Raw genomic sequence first — 18,430 nt, forward strand, 5'->3', positions numbered from 1 at the left:
TTGTGTTATTCCCAACTATATGAGAAAAATGCTCCTTTCTTGGAAAACCTGAAATCATATTTCTCACGTACAACTCAGGCTTGTATCACACACAATATTGAATTTTTTTTTCCTCAAAATAGAAGTCAATACAATATGTGGTGGAGAAGTAGCCTCACATGCAAGGAAAACAGATCCCTTTATTTGAAACATTACTAATAATTAGAGAATAAACATTGACTCGTACCACACAGTCACTTTATATTCTAGGTTTGAATCACAGAAGTAGCTGAGCCTGAAGGTAATGAAAGGAGAACTCTTTGCAGCCACTGTAGATCACAACTGGAAAGAGGTTACCTTAGGATGGCTAAGAATATTTTGGCTTAAAAAGCAAAGTAATAGTTTAAATATAACATGTTTTCCACAGCATGTAGTGTTATATTAAAGGTAAAATTGAACAAATGACACAGCACAGGATATTGTGGGTGCAATTTGGACACACAAACACACTTAGAGCTCCCATGGCTTGAGTGAATTTAGAAATACACTCTAGGAACTCTGTGTTGACCTCAAACTTCAAAACTGCATGTTGAGCATCTTTTGCTTTTCCTTCTGTATTTCTCTTCCATATGTGAAACAGAGCTCACAAGACAAAGGAAATGGAAGAAGGAATCAGAGCTACCTGAATATAAACTTGATGACAAGAGTAAGGTCACCACAGAGCACAGACTAATCTCAAAGACTATTGTGGAATACGAAATCCAACACCACCAACCTGCTCACGATACCAAAAGAAACCCACTGACCCCTATCCACTCAGCATTCAGACAGAGCTCAAATCTGCCAGCCTGGCTGCTAATCTTATTTGACACTATCAGATTTGGTTCCCGTTAGCTGAATCCATTACAGGACATCAGTCACACAGAGTAAACAGGCTGATCAATGAATTTCTTGGTCCTTCTGCACAGCACAGGCTGGCAGAGACACGAAGTGAAAGGATGACAACGGCTCAACAACCCCAGCTGGGGTAAGAATTTAGGAATTTACTCTGCTTATGGTATTCTGAGCAACGTTTAGTTTTAACATGTTATTCTATTTTATTTTGAGTTACTAATGGAAAAGCTGTCTCTGAGGCCCTGCATTTCCAGTGTTCCACTCACAAAACTCTCTGGTGTTTTGTCTGCTTTCTTTTCACACAGAGCAGTAAGCACTTGCCAGTGGCGAAAAGAGCTGCCCTGCTCTCCCCATCAGTGCTGCAATCCTGCTGCCACCTCTGTGTCTGGAGCCTTCTCACTTACACATACGTTATTAAAACCACATTCCTGACCTCTCACCCAGCAAGTGGGGCAAGGAGTGTGATCTGCAGGGATATTAGAGTACCAGGTCTTACCCAAATATGATTTATAGGATGGATAGTGTTTGTGATGAAAGGTTTAGCAGGTGGATCACGCTTTGTCTTCTTTTTTTAAACATACAGTTCTATAGATTGATTAGGTATGTTCTTCCCTGGGAATCTTTGATATTAAAACTAAGAGTCACTTTTATTAATTCTTGAAGGGAAACTGAAAATCTCCCTCACAAGAAAATCCACATACTCTCAACAGTTGTGTTGCAAAATATTTGAGACAGTCCAGGTGCCTACAGCACAGTGTTAAGTGAAAAGAGAACATCTGCAAATAGAAATTTATCCACAGAATGCTTTCCATTTTCTGATTGATTATTCTCTTTGAACTCTATATTAGCTTATGGTTTTGGGTAAATTGCATTCCTGGTTTTATTTGTGTGAGGTCCTTGCCTAGGAAACCAAAGAAAACACTTTCAAAAGTATTTTCAAAGGCTGGCAGGACACACAATCATCACCTTAGCACTATTCCTGGCAGAACACTGCACTTGTTTATTCATGTCAACTCAGTTTATGCATGGCATCCTCCCACAGTGACAAGAATTGAGGTCTGTGGGAGTCAGGTGATGCCAACTTCAACAGAGTCATCTTAGGATTTTCTCAGTACATGGAAACGATCAGGCAAACATCTTGAATTCTGTAATGACAGTCTTAGCTTTCTGAATATTCCCAAACTATAGGGAAATAATTTAAATTTTCAGAAGTCCACAGTGAGTTTAAGACCTCACTGTGTTTCTCACTGTGCTCCTGAGTTTCAGGAGCTTGTGTTAATAGAACTGAGATTGAAAACAAGGGTATCTTTCTGAATTTTATCATCATCTCCACTGTACAGTAGCAAGTAGGTTATTCCAACCCTGATGATTCCCACTTGGGCTGAAGAAGATGTCAGTGATGCCCACAAAAAACAGCATACTACTCTTTTCCTGAGTGATTCTTCACATCTACCTGAACACCTGTTCAAACCATGGCTGAACCATAATTTAGATCAGTGAACCAAACCAAGCTTCACTGAGTGGTATCAGAAGGTAAAACCTCCCCTATGCTATATCCAAGCCCCAACTGCTCTATAACAGCAAAATTCTCAAGTTTAATTCTCTGTGGGTATGACTACAGAAGAGGCAGCAGAAGGAACAGATGGAATACCAATCCTGAAATGTGTCTTCAGAGTCTGCACAGGTTTCTAACAGAAGCCAGTCGCTTTTTAAAGCAGATGTTGAAGTAATTCTATGTCAGCATTCAGAATTCAAAGTGCACAGAGACATGAAATTAAAATTAGAATGTGAGGTGAGAGTTGCTTTTACCTACTGTAGCTATTGTTAGGTGAAGTCTCCAAGTATGAATACATTTTTAAATGTATGTCATTTTTAAAATGACATTCCATTACTAACTGGCAAACATATATAAAAAAAAAGAATTAGGCCTTTTTACTGATAGCATAGTCTGTAATTAAGACTTTAAAGCTATGTTTATTGACTGATTCGAATGCAGTGGCAGTTCACAAGACTTAATTTAATTCTCTATTTTTGACATTGATCTTTCTTTTTAACTAGATTAGAGTTGACTCTTCACCTCCTCATACCAATTGCAGCAATATCCAGGGTTTGTAGATGAGAGTGAATTCTCCATGAACATTTAGCTCCCAGCTGTCCAGACAACTTAGATTACACAATGGAGCAGAGGTGCACATGCCTGGCTTTGTGCAGAGCACGTTTGGCTCCTGCCAGGGTTACAAACCAGTGCAGGACAGATGTGCTGCTCCCAGGGCCTGCTCAGGTCAGAAGTTAGTTCAGCTCTTCTTCCTCAAGCTCTAACACAAGACATGAAGCACCTGAACACAGAGAACTCAGTTCTGTGAGCTCACCTCTATTTGCAGGTGTCAGCACTGGGTGCTGGGGTAGCTGGTGCTGATAAGTCTTGTGAGGAACACCCAGCTCCCATCTGAACACTCCTCACTAAATGTATTCCATTCTCTGTCTCTGATTTGGCAGAATCTACTGCAGTTTCAAAATGCCAGTGTAGGCCCCAATAAAAAAAGATCCTTAGAAAAAGTTATGTTCTAATGACACATCGAAAGCAAATAAAAACTTCCACATGATTAGATTCATTTTTCTACTGAATATTAATCTGAATTTACCATAGGAACAGACCAATTACAGAACCATGCCAGCTTGGGCAGTATACAAAAATAAAGAACATTCTTGTTGGTTAAAGCAACTTCCCACTGAAGCCACATAACTTCTGGCACTGACCTAAGCTGGAGGGCCCACTGGGTGAAAACTTTATATGGATAAAGCCTTAATTCCAACATAAACACTGACTTATTTTTTGTTTTGTTTACGAAGTGACTGTACAATTTGAGAGCTATTTTTAAAGTTTTCTAAACCAATTAAAAAGCTAACCACAGTATCCTCTCCACCCAATAGCCCTCAAGATAAACACCCCACAAACAGCTCACTGCTGTTTGTAGTTCCAGTGTGGCAGGTGGCAAATCCATTTTTGAGATATTGTATCAACACTTTCCCCATCTGTGAGCAGGGTCTTTAACAGAAGCCTAAATAAGAGGTAGAAGCTTATGGAAGTACTCTCTTTTCTTTAAAAATGTTTATTTAAATATTACTTTTAAAAACTGATCCCCCATAAAGATGTCTGACAATGTGTGTCAGAAACTGCAGCTCTCTTCCTCCTCACAACTCTCTCTAGGTGTCTTGAGAGAAGCTAATTGTGTTTTAACCATGACCAGTGCTGCCAAGAAGTGAGGCCAAGCAGGACCTCACATTCCCACCTCATTCCTAAAGAAAACCCTTGTATGGGAAAGATATCCTTTCCTTTAAAAAAGCCAAATCATCCCAGGATGCAAGGACAAACATCTCAACACTGCATGTTTTCAGCATGTTTCAATCCTATACTTAAGAGGATTACCTGTGAACACAGAATAAAGGTAACTGGGTAATAATTTAATTGTTGAGCTTTCTGACAAGAACTCCAACAAAGGTCAAAAAGATGAGATTATCTTTCAAAAAGTATCAGTGTCTTCTTGGAAGGAGGAATCCAGTTTGGTTTTGTGGCGCTACATGAGAACTTCATTTGGAAGCAGCCAATGAAGAACACATTCTCAATGGTTATTTAGTAATATTACAAGTCAGAGAGCAGAATAATTTTGTAAAGTACTTTGGCCTTTAGGTAAAATAAAATCAAGATGTTCTGAATAACTGTCAGCAGTATCTACCAACGCTATATAACCAAGTCTTCTTTGTTTTAAATACTCTGTTTCAATTCTGGACATTTTACTTGAATAAGAGATGAAATTATGACACTCTAGTGAAGTCTTTTAGCTTGTTAATAAAGTAAATTTGTTCAAGAACTTCGTCTCTCATGGGTAGAAAAGTATTACTATTTATTACTTAAAAGTGAGAAGTTTTGTAGGTTTGTCACAGTACTGCACATTTAACATATCTATATTCTTTTCAATCACTGCAATGGATCAAAGTCTGCATTTTACCTTTGAAAATGCTTATTTACCTAACACCTACTTTCAATATTTTGAAATTTAAATATTTCTTTTAAATAGACATGTACTAATCTAGAGTACACTCCCGAACTAGCAAAAAGGAATGAACAATTTTAACAGGGCTTTTATGATTGTAAATTGGAACACCTTCCCAGTTATACCCACTAATGCAATCTCAACTTCTACATAAATCTGAGAATAACCAGAAAAGCCATCCTGGAACATCAAAAGATATTTACTATGTAATTTCATTCCTGCATGTCCACAAGGCCATGAGCACCTACAGATTTACCAATTTTGGCTAAAGGAAAGCTAAATTAGGATAAAAAGTTCAGATCCATTTTCTTATGGTCTTGTAATAAGGAACCTTCTACCAGCGTCACCCACAAATTTCCTGCATGCCTTTCTCACAGCTCCTTTGGCTTTGACTCTTTCAGCTGTAACAACAAAGTTTTTGATGCATCACTGCCATCTTTTGGACTTCCACTAACATTACAGTTTTCCAAGCCAGGGACATTACATGCTTGCTCTTCAACAATGTCCAGAAGCAACACATTTATGCTACATTTATTATCTGTTTGATGTTCAGATATACACCTGGGTCTTACATAATACGGGAACTTATTATGCACTTGTCATCGAAAAACAATTTAGAAAATATTTTTCCTTTATCCTGGAATATGCATCATAAAGCATCAAAGTCCATATTTTAGGCTTACAAGCAAGAGTTCCTGGACATGCTGACAGTAGTGGTGAAGCCTCTGCAGAGTGTTTGCTACTGGAATCATTTTCCTTTTTCCTCTCCTCTAGCTACAAGGTCACTGCAAATAAATCCCCCCAGATTTCTAATTCAGCCAAGCACTTATGCACACATATTTGTCTTTAGATCAATCCTTGGCCTAGACAATCAAACACACAATCAAAGCTACAAAGTGCTCAGAACAAGCAGTACTGGAAGGCTGTGGGCTTGTACAACCTAAGAGCAGCAGAAATAATGGGTTTTGTCTCTTTCTGTGTGCACAGTCAGCAAGGACAGAATTGCCCACTTCACCTCTGTCTGCAGGATGGCAGCTCTTTGCTCTTTAGCTGTAAGAGACTCTTTGAGCACCTCGATGTGCTGCTTGCTGTCAGAGAACTGATTGGTGAGGGTCTCCAGCTTGGTCTGCAGGGCCAGCAGCTCGGTGTCCTTGCGTGACAGCTCCTGTTTCACCTGGCCAATCTGAAAAACACAGAAGGGATGGGCAAAGGGAGACACAGTTTACACCCTCCTTGCAAAAATTACTATAAACACACATAACCATCAACAAACAGTGTGATACTCTTAAATTATCCCACAGAACTATGAAGCCTTCAGTAATCTTGAGTGAAAGGCTGGCAAAAATTTGTGTCATGAGCAAAGGATTCAAGGAAGAAGAGAGGGGAACAATGTCATCAATTTTTCAAGGGAGGTTCTTTTGAATAGTAGCAGTCTTTTGTTATTCATCTTCCAAAGGACTGACCAAGCCCACATATGTAGCAGGAGTAAGGTTTTAATGAAGATGAAACAACTGTAATGACAAAGTACCCCCAGCCTGTAAGATCAGAGCACCTGCAGGTCTCTCAGCAGCACAATGTTTGCTTTGAAATGTCAAATCAGCAAGCTGCCCTCCAGCTCCTCACCTATCAATCCTCATGCTTAGAGAGGATGGAAAGTCACTATTACTTTTCCCACTATTCACAAAACCAGCATTTTATTCTATGAAATACATTTTAGTTTGTGGAAGGTTCTAGAAGCAGATGCAAATATTCATCAAAATAACACAAAAACTGTTTGTGGAATTGCATTTTGTTGAGAGCAATTTCCTAAATTTAATTTAGTGAATTAAAGCAGTATAGAAATGCAAATTTATTTTAGCAAATGTACGTTGGATTATTATTTAAAAAAACAAACAGTAAAAAAAAGAGAAAAGAAAGCAATGATATCAGCTAAAATCTTAATTTAAGTGCAATCATCACGCAGGACAATTTTTATTAAGTATGAGAAGGAAAATTAATAAGAGATGACAGGGAAGTCTAAATGTAGTTTTAAGTCCAAGTTTGCAACAAACACTGTTTTGCTTCCTGTCTCACAGAATAGCCCCAAAAGTATATTGTCAAATGCTTCAAAACAGAAATTAAAGGGCATCACAAGATAAAAAAATTGTTCAAGTCACTGTTCATGTTTGGAAACTAGGCACATGAATGAAATAACAGTATAATTTATAAATTTTTTTTAAGTTTTTGATTAGAATAAATGCACATACTTGTAGAAATAACTGAGAAAAAAAGCTTGGGTAAATGCAGCTTTATATTGACAATACTGTTTCAATAATGGGCAATTAAATGAAGAAAACTCTTTACCAAAGAGTATTAAAATAGTATCAAAATATGTAATCAAGGATTCCTGTGTTCCAATGTGAAAAACTATACATGAAGGAATGGGGAAGAAGGAGGACGTGCATTTCAAAAAAACCTCTCAAACCCATTTTATTAAATGGAACAATGAAAAGGTATGTAAGAATTTATGGAACTACTCAATTGCTTGCGTTTCACTTAATTCAAACCTGCTAGGTTGGGTTTTTTGATATTTTACTAAAAGCAAATATGCACAGAGGGTGATTCTGCCATCTATTTCAATTCACCCCAAAGCTATTGATGTCAGCCACCAGTTTCACAATACTGCCAGGAACAAGACAATGCTGGGAAGAGCTGAATTATTTACTGCTGGTTATCTTTTCTACAGTATCTAAACAAAAAAAACCTCCTGAAAAAATCTCACATGACACAAACTTTTTCAATTAGTAGGCAGCCTGAATCAGAGTAAAACTTTCTCAAAACGACAGATTTTTTGGGGCTCATCTCTGAACAAATATTTACTACATTTCATTACATGAAGATTCTCAATCAGCACCCTGGGATTCCTGTCTGTCTCCCATTTCAGAGCTGCAAGCCCACACTGCCAATGTGCCCAAGTGCTTTAGTAAGAATGCAGCACACACCATCCACACTTGCAAGAGAAGTAAAGATACCATCAGGTGCTCACATCTCTCTTCTTGATGACAAACCATGTTCACACTTTTGAGTGAATCTCTGACTTCACAGCAAAGGAATAACCTGAATTCATGCTGCTAAAATCGAGCAATCAGTTTCAAAAGCATTCAGCATCCAGATTTCGTTATTTTTTGTGAAACAATGTTAAGTCTTCAACACAAGTTTTCAAATTAGTTTTTTTAACAAGGAAAAGCAAATCTCTTTGAAAGACTGTCCCCAAAATGGGTGCTGAATGCTTTTGAAAATCTGCTTCAGTAGAGAAGAGTAGGTTATTGCCCAAACAGCTCATACCATTAAAAAACAGCAACAAAACAAATACAAATGTTCATCTGGAGAGTGATGTTATTTATGGACACCAGAACCATGTGAATAAAAAGGCAGCTACAAGGCTGAGCAGGCTGTTAGTTCTACTTGTTATATCAAGTCATGAAGAAGGTAAGAGAAGAAAGCCAGAAGAGCCAGCAAGCCTCAGTGAATGGCCACTGCACACAAAAGAGAGATCTTACTGCAGAGACCTCGGTCTGGAGACCAGCCACTCTTTTTTTCAGGTCCTCCCCTTGAGCCTCTTTGGCACTTAGCTCTTCCTTCAGTTGCTCTACCTGTCACGACATTGTTATGCTTTTAAATATTTATTATTTGTCAGCTTCTAGTCAGTCTGTTTCAGTCCAAATAACTGAAAGTGACAAAGAACTGAATAGAAGGATCAACAGTGGTCACTCATCTTCTCTTCCATTCTTCATTAAATCTTCTCAAAAGTTTAATGTCTGTGTAATTTCATATAGGCTGCCAGACAAGAATTTGATTATGAAACAGAAGATACATAGTTATGGTTATGTTTACATATGTCAAGTACGTGGCACTTATCCCAAGGGTTTTGAAACTGCAGTTCATAAGGAAATTACGACAGGAAAAAGGACATACTTCAGCATAAGAGAAATAATGTTAATTATCAACCTACAGCCACAAATCACTTACACAATACAATGCTGAAAAAACAAATGCTGTGCAATTACAGAACAAGATTGGAGATGGCCATGAGTCATGAGCAAACAGATACCAAAAAAGAATAAATGTTCTGCAGGAAAATAAGTGAGCAGACCAGGAGACAGAAGAGGTCCAGAGATCAAGTAGCTGAACAGATCCATAGATCCATAGAGGGAGAGGACAAGGGAAAATTGAAGAGTTGCTAACAATGAAAGAAGTAAAGAAAGAAGAAAAGATGGAAGGAAGTGATGCTCTAATCTCCTCCTCCATTCCTAATTTGAACAGGGTACCCTTCAATTCCTAAAAGCAACCCCGTGGGATAAAGAGCAAATGGAAGAACAGATGTAGTTACCCCAAGGTGTTTCAGTGAGCTGGTGTGAGGCAAGAGGAAGGAACACAAACTTGGTAGATGTTCCTACTTCAGGGCAAGTAATGCTGCTTTCTCCAAGCCACTTCACCCAGTATTCTTTTCTAGACCAATAATTTCAAGTAAGACAAATGCAGTGGGTTCCAGCTGTTCAGCACCCAGTACAGTAATTTTCAACCTCTCTTCCAGGATTTGTATAGTGCTTGCAGGAAGTACACATAAGCTAATTAAGACAGCCAGGACTGTTCACAATATACTCAAATTTACTGTGCAAGAGGGCCTGAACCTCCACTTAATGTTAGGACTCACTAAAAGACTGAGAAACAAAGAATGGATTGACTTTTGGATTTGAATTTTTGAAGAGACAGTTCAACAGCCAGGTCTTTACACCTGAGGACTAGCATGTGTCACTGCTGTATCTGTCCTGTATCCCAAACAACAGAAATTCATGTCAGCACCACCACTGCTGTAGACTCTACTCTCATGCTGACTCCACTGCTGGAAGGAGAGTGTAATGCAAAGTCATTATTGTGACAGTTCACACTCTTCTCAGCTTTTATATAATGACAAGGCCAAACAGTTAGACAACAACAGCTGCAAAAAGAAACATCCTTCTTTCAACAAACTACCTTTGGAAATACTTTAGACCAAATAAAACCTGGACCAATAATGGATTAGTAATGGTGTAAAAAAGAGAGCAGAGAGGAGAGAGGAGAGAGGAGGAGAGAGGAGAGAGGAGAATCAGGCATGACAATAAAAAGAGAACTTGGGCCACTGATCTTGCTGAAACACTATCATAACATTTTCAAATTGCAATTTAAAATTTTCTTAAATATTTTTAAGTTATTTTAGTGGCTGAACAGCAGGTATTAAATCGATTTTGCTTCCCAACATTTGACTGGGAACCCAGACCATTCCTCCTAACTAAAGCAAGAACATTTCTGTCCTCTGTAAGCTCAGTTTAACTCAGGGCTGCTGCCAGTGTTCTCAATACCTTATTTTTCATGAATTTGGAATGGCTGCGGTACACCTCCATTTGCTTCATTTCCTCCTCACGTTCCTCTGTGCTCAGGGCTCCATTTGACTTCAACATCTGAATCTCCTCTTCCAAATCCCGGAGGCCACGCTCCATGGAAGAAATTTTTGAATCCTGAAAATGATTAGAGGAGACAGGTAAAGACACACAGTTAGATTATTTGTTAATGTACTGCTGGAGTAAAACAGAACGAGATACATGTCCAATAAATTACCTGCCCTTAAAATGTATTTAAAAAGTTCTTAGAGAAATCAGTGTTCAACTCTTTACATATGAATGCTCAGATACTCATTTTTCAATTTATAACATGAAGTTGCCTTTTCAAAGCCAGCATAATCTACAGACATCTAATTCTAATTGAATGGACAGCAAAATGTGACTGCAAGAACAGCAAAAAATTGGGTTTGTGCCACTAGTTAATTTAAGTGGGGTGACAAATGGGGAACAGCAAGTCACCATAAGCAAGGAAAATGCACAACAATCTAGATTTGATTGGATAAAGCAGAAAAGGGTCTGTCAAGTATTCTGCTTGATATGTACAATGTATTAAACCTTTCAATGGGTTAAAAAAAAACCACGCAGGAAAATTAAAAAGTCAATCAATCACTATCCTCATACTTTTACAGCATAATCAGAGGTATTCATTCAGTGTACCTGGTTTAATTTTTTTGGTTTCTTTACAAGTCTCTTGTTTAAGGAACAGCAAGAACAGATTCACACAGCACACAGAGATTCATGTATATTCATGATCATGGATATGTATTTAGGAACTATAATCTCTTAAAGCAGTCCATTTTTTCTTATTTCATTTCCCCAAAATATTTAGTCTTTCTTCAGAGACAGATCTGATTTGAAACTATACTACAGACTTTGATAAACAAAACCTTTCTAACTTTGTCTGATAAGCAAAGCATGGCTGAAGAAAAAGCTGATTTTTACATATATAGGCTTTCATTCATGAGATGAGAATTTTTTAAAAGCAACATTATGAAGATCTAATCGGACCTCCTGCTTAATGTTTGATACTTAAGTTAAAAACTGATAGTTTTTTGCAACAAAAAACTAGAGGCAGTAAGGTGAAGTGTTATGTTGAAACTGACAACAGTTTAGTTGTCAGTGCTCACATCATTTCCCAGAAATGCCCCTGTGCTTCTCTTCTGATAGTAAAGACCCTTAATGTTACCAGATGGTCAATTAATTTTCATTACTATGGATCACAAAGATAACTAATGAGAATGACAACAAATGAAAGGCTTCAGAATAGAAAGATGGGATATAAATAAAGAAAACACTGATACAGAATGGAAAAAGTTGCAGGAGACAAAAGAAAGGAAAATAAAACAAAAAAGGAGGGATACAAAATGGAAAATTATAGCTTGCAAAGACAGTTTCCAATTTTTCAACTCTGTTTGTCCAAACCCTGTCTGATGTACTTGATGAGCAATACAATATGAAATATGATTGCATAAAGCTGTGTAAACCACACACTTGATTGTGGCTCCTGAGCTCTTGGCCAATTGCCATCAGTCCATTAAATACTTCAGCTAATGGCTTAAGGATTCAATCACAAAGTCATCTAGAAAAGTTAGGTTTATGATGGCATACAGATGTATTTCTAGCTATATGACCCATTCATTAAGTGGGTGTCAAGTTTGCTAACTCTGTTGAGACACAGAATGCAAAGCAGCACTTCAAACGTTGATAACACAGAAAGAAAGGAACCCACATTATAAAATCCCACAAATCTTTCATATTAATCTGCCACTCCCATTCTTGTAATAGAATGAACTTTTGGTTAACTGGAAGAAATGTGTATCTGTTGCTGCAGGCAGACAGAAGATGAGTTTCTACTGTGTCTGTCTCTTCAGTGATCAACAATAACAAATAAAAGAATAATAGCAAAATATTATTAAAAATATACTTATTTTAAATGACAAGACTGACAGAAGCATATGGTACTTGGTAGAGTCACCTTTCATATTAAAACCCATTTTCCAGAGAACAAATTCTACTGCTGCCCATGCACAATCATTTACCTTCATCTCAATAACAGTTTGGAGAGCTTTTGTCTTGGCTGTGTCAGGAGTGTTCTCAAATCGACGATGGATTTCCTGTACCAGCAGAAATGAAAGCAAGAGTTAGACTAATGGCAGTGCCCCAATACAAACATCATTACTAGAAGCTTCTCTTTCTAATACAGAGCATAACTCAATGCTGCTTCCTGATGTTGCCAGTTCACACATTTCATCACTTCTCATATCACAGAAAGGGTTGCCAAAAGCTCATTCAGTAGAATCCCAGCCTCAGTTAAAAAGACACAGCACAAAGTGCACCTTTGACTACCCTCTTACTCAAAATAAACTTAAAATGACAGCTGGGTCAGCTACAAAGCTCTATCATCTGCCTGCTCAACTAACCTGAATTTTTGATAGCTTCTCATGGAAGACATACACATAATGCACTTGACTAGAGGCTTACTGAAAACAGCAACACTGTGGTTTCTATTTCAACAAGTTATAAGGTGCAGCTGTTGTTAACTTTTTCCAGCATTATTTACCCCAGAGTGGCAACATTTAACTAGACAGGATGAAAATCTTTCTCAAGGCTCTTGGCCTTGAGCACAGCTGAAAATACATGACTGTACATCACATTGCTCTAGAGGCTCAGGGGATGCAGACAGGAGGATACAAAGTCCATGTGATATTTCTGTTGATGTAAATTCACAGAAATATCATGCTCTAGACTGCTTGCTAAGGGATAAAATTACAGAAAGCTGAAACAACTTGTTCTATCATATAAAGCTGGGGTTTCAAGCCAACATGTGTAAAAAGAGGAGAAACAATATAGAAACATTAATACTCTTTCACTCTTTGTCTTCAAACAGTATTGTCCTCACAGCACACTCTAATGTTAACTGCAGGAATGTGAATTCTGTTAGAATGTTAATCTTATATGCCAGAAAAATACTTTGGTGTCCATAGAGCACAAACTGTGATGCCAGTTAACAATGGATTGTGTTATATGCCCACACACAGTCTGTCCATCCCCTCCCCTCAAACATCTGAAAGACAAATCCACAAATTTGTATTTTCAATAGACATGGTGAAGAGTTAAAATTTTGTATGGCAGTCAAACATGCAACTAGCTCCACACAAGTAATTATTTGAATGAAAAAAGTAGAGTTGCACAGTGCTTTTCAAAAATACTGAAAACACTGCCTGTAAGATTGTGAAGTTCTTACACAGCTCTGAAGTGAGCAACATTGAAATGTGTTGTGGCATGACAAGGGCCACAAGAATCTTGAATAAAGCTGGCATAAGACCAGTTGCATAAGTTGATGCCTCTGAATGGTAATAACAAGAAAATCTAATAGAAGGTTTCTCTGGTTTAAAATATTCTATCTGTGTATTTTCTGAGAAGCTATTTTTACAAGTGTGTTTGCAGTGTACAGTAGTATTCTCTGAAATAAAAAAAAATCCTTCTGAAAAAATAAACCTGAAAACCCCTCTAAATACATTTGTTTCTCCTAGAGTCAACAGAAAACTTGAGAGCCTCAGCACAAATACTACTGGCAACATACAGACCAGAGTGGAGCAATACCATTATTATTCTACTTACCCGTATCTACATTCCCAAAATGGATTTACTCAAAGAAATTAAAACAAACTCTCGTGAGCTTTTAGCAACTGAGAAAACAAAGGATAAGAAGGTCAAAAATCAACATTGGACACTGAATTATTTTTATTTTAGTAGTTAGGTGATTTCCATGTGAGCAGAGACTGACCTGAGAATATAAAATCAGCTACTGCAATGGAAATGGGATAGGTGGAATAGGTGGCAGGAGAACTGTGTGTCTGTAAAGGGATGCTGACACAACAGTGCCTGCTTCTACCATTGCTCAGTGTTTTCCCAAAGAGAAAATTATTCCAGCCTCCTTCTTGAGAAATGCCTGTATCTCCTCTACCCCAAGTGATGCTCTGCACTTCAGCAAAGGAAATGTCCTACTTTTATCACCTGAAGTAATTCCACTGTGATTTGGATGACTTAGCCTGCTGAAAAATAACACCTCCCAACTCCTGACTGCACAGGAAGGGCTTCATTCTGGCAACATGCCTGTGATCCTGAAGAGCCTGAAAAAACACTACAGGCAGAGAGAGGCTCCTCTGGAACACAGACTGAAGGGTGGCTGCTGAAGGAAAGCAGGGCACAGATCCCCTTCTTAATTATGAAACACAGATTGCACCCATGTCTTTCAAAGAGGCAGAATGCAAAAATACTAATGTATCATATCTCTGATGTATTCAGATTCTGTTCTGGACACATCCCCATAGATGGATGAAAATTAAGATCTGAACCTGTAACAAAGGATTTTGCACAGTAGTTCAAAACACAGGGCCACACATAAATATCAGAATCAGAAAAGCAGAAATCCAACCAGTCCTTCATTCCTTGCACATTATCCATTCTGATAAAGTAATACTTTTTCATTTACTTTCACACATTAAGAACTTTTTTATGTAACTGCTGTTGTTTCCTAACAGGTTAGTAAAATTTAGCATCTTTGCACCTTTGAGTGCAAATTAAATTATTATAGCAAGGAGTGGCTCATATAAATCTCTTTTGTTTTTATTGCTTTCATATGTTCAGTGACTCCTTCATTTAAAAGTGAGAGCAAAAAGGAGAACAAAATTATGGTGCAAACTGATTCCAACTCTAAACCATATTCACAGGCAACAAAATTCCAAAATGGGATATTCTGTCCCAAAAAAAATCCATAACATTCAGTAACTAGAAACTGAAGGCTAGAAATAGTCAGAAGTTCTAAACAAGGTGGGCACCTTCTCCAGAGTTGGGGTTTATATTTCACCTTAATTTCTAATTAAGAATATCTATCTTCCTTTTCAAGAAAATCTACCACAGAAAAATCTGCCAAGTAGTTCGGCAGGCAGCACAGTGCCTCTGTATGAGGAACAATAACTCTAATTTTCTAGTCAGCATAATTACATAGAACAGCTGATCAAACACACTGAGAACACTGAATATGTAAAGAATAGCTGTGATAAAGTGATTTTAACACACCATAAATAGTTACAAAGTCCATCAGGTCTTTTTGAAAATAATTCAAAATTAGAGAATATAGTTCAGAATTGAAAGAGTCCTCAATATTGAGCAGTATTATCACTGTAAATTATACATATGTGCCTAATAATGAAGGTTGAATTTAGTTCAAACCTTTTCTTCCTTTATAACCTGGCCATATCATTCACTGTTATTCCCTCAGTTGCTCCTGTGACTGATTTTGCATGGAATTTAGAACAAATGTGAACACTTTCAAGCAATGATGTTTTTATAGCGGGGTAGGCTATATGCTTACAAATACAGCAATTTATCTCTCAGTAGCCACAACACAAGCAGTTTCCAAAGCAATAAAGGACATGCCTAACAACTCCTGCCAAACTTGCATTATCAGGCAGCACATTCCACATAAAGAGTAAAAAAACATGCCATTTCATACATTCTTTTTTTAAAAATCACTAAAAAACATTACGTGTAATTAAAAGCACCATCATGATTCTGGCTTTTTAAAATCTTAACTGTACTATCCATATCTTTGAGTAATCAACTATGATGGCCTATGCTGGATCTTTGTATCATTCATTGGACAGTTTTGACTAAAAACTGGTTTTATTCTCCAGCCTTATCCTCCAGGCCTTACTGAATGAACGTTGTATCTTTTGTATTTAAAGTTTAGTCTCTCAGATGGCTTTTCTGCCTACCTTGATTTTAGCAACCTAGTTCCAATTAATTACAATGAAATGCAAATGCTACATCCAAAGGAAAATTTCAGGAGCATCCATCAGCTCGGTATTAATGATCATTTTTAATTTAAAAATTTATGTAATAGTTATAGAAGTTAAAATACATCTTTATTTGTGTAGAAAGACAAATCATACCTGACTAACCTGATTTTCTTCTACCTGGCTGTGTGGCTAAGTGGGGAGCAAGGGGTGTTCCATGTCCCAAGGCCTCCAAACATCCCTGGAGGCAAATTTGTGAGCCACAGACTGGGTAGGTAAGTGGTTAACAAAGCAGGTGGCAATGAGCTGGGCTGCCAGGCTCAAAGCCTGGGGCTGATGAGCAGTGTGAGGTCCAGCGAGCAGAAGCTTCCCCCTGACAACCCTCAGTGCCTTCAGGAATGACATGATGAGACAGACAGCACTCCCAACAGCTTACACATACATGGAATTTGGGGAAGATAAGAATTGGATCAAGCTATGTGCCCTTGATGTGGAAAACCCCCCAGCCCAGCCCAACTGCACCCTGGGCTGTAGGAGCAAGAGTGCAGAAGCAGGAGGAGGGAAGCAGGTGGTCCCTGTGTGCATCACCTGTGAGACCACTGCTGGAGCACTGTGCCCAATTTTGGGCTCCCAGTACAAGAAAGGCAGCAATACTCAGAGGAGAGTCTGACAGACACATGATGTAAGGGGAGAGAGTGAGAGAAAGGTGTTTGTTCAGCTGAAAAGAAAAGGCTTGGGGAGAAACCTGATGCCTTCTAGAACTAGCTGGAGGCTGTAGAGATGATGGAAACAAAAGTCTTTTCAGAAGTGGAAGGATCATAAGCAACAGGCAGAATGTGCAGCACTGAAAATTTGGACCTGCTAATATGGAAAAGATTTTACCAGGAAAACAACCAAATGCTGGAGCAGGTGCCCAGAGAGGCTGTGGAATCCCCACCGCTTGAAATTGCTGGTTTGAGCAGAAGGTTGCATGAAATAACCTGTGGGAGAGCCCTTTAATCTGCATGACTCATTTATATAAATATCTTTACTACCTGGTGCCAGAAGGTGCCTGGATAGTATCACAATTGTTTAGTTTCACGATTTTTTTAATGCATTTTTTTCCAAAACTGCTCGATACCAGTAATTTTAACTTCTGTTTCAGCAAGATGTAAAATTGAACTGAAAAAAGAACATATAAGAGTCCTGTGGAATTTATTTCATTGCTGTTAAGAGTTTTTGCTGCTAAAATTATATAGTTATACAAGTCTGGAAGCAGTAATCATGGTAGTTCCTTCGGAAATTATTTCTGCATTTTTCCACTTGTCATTTCCTGCATTTGCAAACCCAATCAACATAAGTCCCTAAAAAAACCAAAGTGACTATTCATAAAGAGCATAACTTTGAAAGATGTGCTGGCAATGCACACACATTGATAATGGAGGGTGCCAGTTGCTTTGAAGCTCAGTTACCCCTCGCTAAAGAAACTCATCTCTGCTTTGCAATTGTATTAATCCATTGAAACGATTATTTCTAAATCCAATTAAAACTTCAGATATTAGGACACTTAAGTTTGTTAACAAAGGCTTCACCTAAAATGAGAATTAAAGCACAGCTTCCTGCTTATCTCGGTATTTTAATCAGCAGGAAACCAAAGCAAAATCCCTCAAAACTTTGGCATTAGAGTAAAAGCAAGGTAAGATGAGAATTAATTCAAACCATCCAATTAGCTTTAAGTAGCAAGTCATTGTGTGAATTCAAAAGCTGACGAAAAGTCAATTAAAAATTAAAACCTCAACCTTGCAGAACTTCACTTACATATGTGCTATTATTAATTTTCTCTTTCCTTTTAAAGGTGCAAAAGCACTCATTTTGTACTTAAATTAGCTTCCAACATATTAATTATATTTTTAGGTTTCTTTTCCTTCCATTACAAAGTTTCACATTTGTAGAAACAAAATTCCACAGATCTCACTTCTACTGAACAAAAGTGCAGGATAACCTGACCATCTCCAAGGAAAGCATAAGATACCTAAGCTGTAATTGGCAAACAAAGCAAATAATGTAACATGTATTGACAAAGATCTTCTAATATAACAAAACATCAAAAGACACTGAAGTTTCAGCATTTTAAACCCCTAATCCCCGGACAGATTTATGCATTGTTTCACATAGTTTTAAAAATCCTATCTGAAGGGTATGGAAGTGCTAAAATAAAATAAGACATTTTCTTCTAAGTTGAAGACTAGCCCATTCATATAGAAAAAAATTGTTTTGAAAAAAGTACAAGAATAATTTACCCCCCATG

At 37.7% G+C, this 18,430-nt stretch overlaps 1 protein-coding gene across 10 annotated transcripts in view; it reads right to left on the reverse strand.

Annotated features, from left to right (window-relative positions):
* ERC1 (ELKS/RAB6-interacting/CAST family member 1) overlaps positions 1 to 18,430 on the reverse strand; it is a 275,197-nt gene that overhangs the window by 191,867 nt on the left and 64,900 nt on the right. For 5 of the 10 annotated variants that reach the window (XM_014869996.2, XM_088164630.1, XM_088164627.1 and 2 more), the window contains exons 4-7: positions 12,382 to 12,456; positions 10,304 to 10,459; positions 8,474 to 8,557; positions 5,941 to 6,108 (exon numbers count right to left, since the gene is read on the reverse strand). In XM_014869996.2, the coding sequence (XP_014725482.2) occupies positions 5,941 to 6,108; positions 8,474 to 8,557; positions 10,304 to 10,459; positions 12,382 to 12,456 (483 nt within the window). The remainder of the gene's footprint in view (positions 1 to 5,940; positions 6,109 to 8,473; positions 8,558 to 10,303; positions 10,460 to 12,381; positions 12,457 to 18,430) is intronic. The other 5 variants (XM_088164633.1, XM_014869999.2, XM_088164632.1 and 2 more) reach the window with 1 other exon arrangement.

Source organism: Sturnus vulgaris, chromosome 5 (genome assembly GCF_052056855.1).
Source record: "Sturnus vulgaris isolate bStuVul1 chromosome 5, bStuVul1.hap1, whole genome shotgun sequence".
In the NCBI taxonomy this organism is placed as follows: domain Eukaryota; kingdom Metazoa; phylum Chordata; class Aves; order Passeriformes; family Sturnidae; genus Sturnus; species Sturnus vulgaris.